The following is a 6058-nucleotide window of genomic DNA, read 5'->3' as shown; positions in this document are numbered from 1 at the left end:
ATACACACACACACACACACACACACACACACACACACACACACGCACGCACGCACACTTTGTTCATTTTTTTCTCTATATAATTTCTCTGATCTTTACTTTCTGTTGGTAATTCCACTTTTACACTATTATTGTTTATGATAACATAGAGCTATAAAATTCTATAGTGTGAAATTATAGTTGCTTTTTGTTTACTGAAATGTGTTACGATAAACGTGCATGCTATCCCCTCCCAGTCTTTGGCCTCTTCATCAACCCTCTTTGGTTGGTAGCTCTGGCACTGAAAAGGTTATTGCCAAAATGAGCATGTGTTGCCATAGTTTGGAATTCAGCTGGATCTGCTTAGGCATTTCTAGGGTTATAAACACACATCTCTGCCAATTTATTTTCTCTTGGCAAAGGAACTGTCTTCAGTTGTAGAGAACAAAGGATACAATACGGTAAACGGCCTGAAGGTGAAGGAAGGATTTTTTTTTTTCATTGCAGCGGCCAGAGAGAAAAAAAATCCCCCAGGGTAGACTTTCTCTCATTCCTGTTGCTACTTATTTTTCTCCTCCTCTCTGTATAGATTGAAATCCTGGTGGCAGAACTAGTCTATGTGGAAAGAAAAAAAAAATCTGATCTGTGTTCATGTCAGCATCAGTACAAAAGAAGTCTGTGTCATATTGGCAGCCATTCCTTACGAGGGTTTTTTCCTTCATTTGTGTCCTTTCTTTTCAATTTTTTTTTTTTTTTTGCAATAAATGAGAAGCTTTTATGTAGCGCTCTTCATAAACGGTACTGAGTAGGAGGGTATGGGCACACTTTCTATTATTGCTCCCCTCATGCATTTCTCCTTTCTTCGTCTTTTCAGAACCACACGTTGAGCCAGCACACACAGTGAGCCGGTGGCACTACAGGACTCCTCTCCGCAGAAGACTTGACGGAGGCACAGTGGGATAAACCATTTGAACATTACATCCAATCAAAGTGTCATTTGCAACCCAGATGTAAAACTCTAATGATTTGGCCATGAGGCGCTGCTATTATAAGCAGCTGGAAATGAATATTAATGGGAGAGATTAAAAGTATTTCATGCTCAGTATTTTATTGTCCTGCTTCTTACTAGTGTTCTTTACAGCTTCTGACTGAATTTATAGTGTTAGAATAATCAGTTCCAATGATGTTGTCTTTTGTTACTTATTGTATTATATTGATAGTTCAGAGCTTGAAGTGTTATTTTTTGTTTTAATTTTGCATTATTTACTTGTTATTTTTTTTACTTGTGTGTTTTTGTGATGTGATGGATTGGCAGCTGTCTATTCCATTTTCTAACCTTCTTTTTTTTTGTTTTTGTTTTTCATTTTGTTTAATTTTTTTTATTTTACTTAAACAAGAAAACGAATGCTTTGATTGGATTTGTCAGTTCACAGAGGACAGTCTAATGAATATAATCAGCAACTGGATGGTCTACTTTTTAAATGTGACTTTATCTGATTTGCAATGACTAAAGTAAAGTTCAATAAAGGAAATTATGTTTAAAACAAAGTCTTGTCTTAAATTGTTCCTGCATTGATTCAAGCTTCTGTTTACCCATCTCCTGTGGTATCTAGGCATCCAGTGCCCTTGTTATTGGAAGCTTGATTTTTGACATACCTCATTCTAATACCAATATTAACATGTCTAGCGCACATAGACATTTGTTTAGAGGTAAACGATAGTCTTTGTTTTGTGTGTGAATGCAATGAGCTTAAATGATCAGTATACGTTTATTACACTTATCCTTGTTTGGCCAAATACCCTCTCCCAGCAATGTTCCATTTGGGCTATCTATGCACTTTCAGCCATAGATTCCTTTGAAAAGGAATACTTCCATCCCAGCAGTGTATGGCCTTTGCATTGGACTGATTAAACATAGGTGTGAGTATTTGGGCCCAGATGAGAGAATTTAATGTATGAGGCCATGCTGGGGGGAGAGCATTGGGGGCTAATAAGGGAAGTGTAATTTAAAGTGTATTTCCACTTTTGCAGCCAAATTGAGAACACCTATTTTATAATTGTTAAACGTTCCGATGAATATAGCATAGGGTAAAACATATTTTAAAAATGCTTCTTGCCATTTCAATTGCTCTTACTTGGGTTAAGGTTTCTTAGCTTCTTAAGGGTTAAAATGTCTACTTTCTTCAACTTCTTTGTAATGTTAAGGTGCCCATACACCTTACAACCATTGCAAGACTTTTTTTTCTTGCGATAGTTGTAAGGTAATTTTAAAAAATCTTGGACAGGCAGATCATACTTGCGATCATCGCTCTGATCATTGCGATCCGATGACTGCAATGCTGAACGGGCAGTGTGCGCTTGCGCACATGGCCCATGTGGCATTTGTCTTATGAGCAGGCCACAAACCCGCCGACAATCGTACGATTCTCGGCGGGTATTTGAGCCTGCTCGTAAGACAAAAGACATGCGACCGTACAGTAGAAACGGTCTCACGCCTTCCATACACCTGCCGATTATTGTACGATCGTGGGATTTCCCGTGATTATCGTACGATAATCGGCAGGTGTATGGGCACCTTTTAGAAGGGAACTTGGATGGGAGGGTTAGAAACTGTTTACATCTGCTCTATTTTAAGGATGGCATTAATAACATGTTACAGTAATCGTCTTCTAAAATGTAAAAATAAAGAGAGAAAATCCAATTGCCACAAAAACAGCAATAAAAAAAACTTACTCTTCTGCAATCTGTCCAAAACAAACACAAAAAACAAAAGTTTTGGCTGAAGTTGTGCTTTATTGAATCTCTGTTTGGCTTTTATTGCTTTTAGTCAAGTTTAGACTTGACTTACAGATCTTCTCAGAAGGGAAGCGGTGAAGCAGAATCACTGTGTGGTAGTTCAAGCAGGAACTCTGTGCTGAACTTGAGACTACATTATATTTAACAAGTTGGCCACCACTGTTCATTTTAGTTGTCCTAATTGTTTGAACCATTTGGTAAGTTATTTATTTGTCTTTATGATCTAGTTCAGTGTTTCCCAAAGCTGTTCCTAAGACCCACCAGCAGTGCATGTTTTGCACCTCACATTCATCCTAATGGATATCCATAAAACATGTCCTGTTTTATGAGTATATGTTTGTGAAGCATTTACTAACCTGAAAATCAGCTAGCAGTTTTGAAAAATATAGTCTAATCACCGCTCAAATCTAACCCTAATCATGACACTATAGCAGCAGTGATCAAAGTTTACAAATGTGAAATATCAATACCACCACGCATACAAAACATTTATACTCTTAAGTGTTTCTCACTATTAAAAATGCATACATTAAATTAATAAGTGTCCAACCTTCACGATAAATAAGTGAATAAATATTAATACATTAAAAAAGTATTCAATTCAGTAAATCCAATGTGAATCAATGTCCCTTTTAAATAACCCCACATTTATCAAGTACTCCAATGTGCAAAAAAAAGTCAGTTTTCATGATAAAGTGCTCTTCAGTGCAGGGTCACTTTAACCCATGTGAACAATTTTGCAAACTGTTCACTCACCAGAGGTTGTTGGTCATTTGAAATAAAATCATTATTATTATAATACAGGATTTATATAGCACCAACAGTTTGTGCAGCGCTTTACAATATAAGGAAGACATTACAATACAATTCAAGACAAGATGGTAAGGAGGGCCCACAATCTAAAAGGGAGGGGCAAGTGATACATAAGGAGGTAGCTGTGTGGGGATGATTGTTTGAGAAAGTGATCGTTGAGGTGGGATAGGCTTCCCTGAAGAGATGAGTCTTACGGGATCGCCTAAAGGCAGTCAGAGTGGGAGATAGACGGACAGATTGAGGTAGAGAAATGACCAAATAGCTTATTCTCTTGAGCAATACCTGCATTAACCTACTCCCTTTATCCAGGTTGGAACCCGCACTAGAAGTAGTTCTTCCCCATAGAGATTACTTAACCTCTATGGCGGTCTGTTTTTTTCCAATATTTTTTGCTTTTTTTGTCTTTTTTTCCCCATTTTTTCGATTTCTTTTTTTAAAGTTCCGCCCCCCTGAGACGCGGCCGCTCCCAAGGGACGGAAGCCGGATGCCGGCATCGGCCAGAGGACACAACGCGGCTCGTAGGGAGAAGGTAAGTGAAGCGCTGTGTAATCCCGATTGTGTGACTTGGGGTTACCGCTTTTGGTACTGAAAATTAACCCCGAACCACACTTGGGATTACCGCCAAGAAGGTTAACTCCTGCAAAGATAACGCCCTCCAAATAACTCTATTGGATTCCTCCCAGAAAAAGCTTCTTTTCAATGGGCCATCACTCCACAGCCCAAAGAAAACAGATACTGCCCATCGTGCAAAACCGCTAGATAAGTTATAAAAAAAAACATGTATTGCACTTACAGGTTAAAAATACGATCATGCACTTCACAGGACATTTCTGGTCGTACCAGTGTCTCGGTTTCAGTGCACCCGGCCCTACTTGCACGTTTTGTCTTTAGACTTCCTTTCCAAGGGAAGGCGTGTATACTGACACTCACTATAACACCAAATATATACCTGTGCTCCAGTTTTGGAGCCATGCATACAGAAATCCAGAAAATGTGTTTTGTATACAGCAAACAATGTGCCTTTGTTATTCGCATATGAAGGTCTTATTGCATTTTGTTATGATCACATCAAACCAAGCTTCTTTGCACATGCATGGAAGATGTAAGCTAAGGCAGAGGAGCAGACCTAATATGCAACAATATTTTGGGCATTCCAATGTAAATGTTATTAATGCCAATAGATTCACCACACAAAGCACCATGTCTTTGGTGGTTCTTACAGACTCCCACATATGCAGATATTGTATTCAATAAGAATATAATAAAATTTAGTAAATATTAATACAATTATAATAACACAGAACATTTACAGTAAAAAAAAAACTCAAGTTATACTTAAAATTTTACTGAGATTAAAGGAAATTTATGCTGACAGGAATATATTGGTTGACATTTTTGAGCTTCTTGTCAATTGCATGCATGTCTGTGGATTCAGTCCTTTTTGAGTCGCTGACCCTGAATACACATGCATCGGGTAAAGAATCTGCCAGCAAAATTTAAAAAAATCAAACTTACTGCAGATATAACATGCAGGGACATGAAGGTGCCTGTACAAAATCTTGACTATTCTGATTTCAATGCACATTACTATTTGGCCTGTGAGGTAGATACAATATAGGAGTGTGTGGGGGGAGTGGTGGCATAATGACAAACTACCCAGAAATTAAGGAGCTTTGCCTGTCAGGGTGGGATATTGGTTGCGACGAAAGAGTGGCTTCTTTCTATATACCTGCAGCATTTATTTTATTTATTTTAATAAAAGGTTGTCTTTAGATTCCCTTTTAAGTCGGGCCTCTTGATCTGGATGTTTTTTTCAGGTAAGGTAAAAGTGCTAAAGCAACTATCAACAAGGCAGCCAGACAACTAGTATTTTCAGAAATAGGAGCCTATATATTTTGCTCAAAGTGTATTTCCACATTTGCAGTCAAATTTGAGAAAACCCCACTATGCTAGGTATTCCCATTCATACAGCAAACCAAACATTTATATTTGTAAAATATTTATAAGAAACATATTTCGTAGCTTTTTAGACATTTTGGTGCATCAGGCAAAATGTCTGAATCCAGGTTTTCTTTTTCTGAGCACCTTCACCCTGATCTGTCATCATAGAAAGACTTAGGGGGACATTCACTAAGGAGCCGAAGGATATAGCCATAGCTTCTGCTCACTTCGGCCACCGGAGCCCTTCGGTTCAGCCGAGCTGAAGGGCTGTTGTACGGGCTATTCACATAGCCCGTGCAGCAGCCGAACAGCTCAGCCGAGCCGAACGCATATGGCAACGCACATGAGCCAGAGTCAGTCAAAGCGGGGAGAACGGTCTGATGATGCCGACCGTGCTCCCTGCAAAGGTAAAACAAACAAAAAAATTCAAAACCGGCGTGCGCTCCTCCTCCTGATCTATACCAGACCCTTCACGTCTGGTAGGAAAGTCAGGAGCCCGCGCTGCGCCCCCGCTGCCACACGAAGAAAT

The 6058-nt window shown here is 38.9% G+C and overlaps 1 protein-coding gene across 2 annotated transcripts in view; it reads left to right on the top strand.

Annotated features, from left to right (window-relative positions):
- Positions 1–1535, top strand: part of ZNF423 (zinc finger protein 423) — a 246657-nt gene extending 245122 nt beyond the window's left edge. For both annotated transcript variants that reach the window (XM_018565746.1, XM_018565745.1), the window contains exon 8: positions 854–1535. In XM_018565746.1, the coding sequence (XP_018421248.1) occupies positions 854–883 (30 nt within the window). In that variant the 3' untranslated portion in view covers positions 884–1535. The remainder of the gene's footprint in view (positions 1–853) is intronic.
- Positions 1536–6058: the final 4523 nt, after the last annotated feature.

The sequence above is a fragment of the Nanorana parkeri genome, unplaced genomic scaffold (genome assembly GCF_000935625.1).
Source record: "Nanorana parkeri isolate BGI_ZX_2015 unplaced genomic scaffold, ASM93562v1 scaffold883, whole genome shotgun sequence".
NCBI classification, from domain to species: Eukaryota; Metazoa; Chordata; class Amphibia; order Anura; family Dicroglossidae; genus Nanorana; species Nanorana parkeri.
Note: the sequence above shows the minus strand (reverse complement) of the source record. Positions and strands in the feature narration are given on the sequence as shown.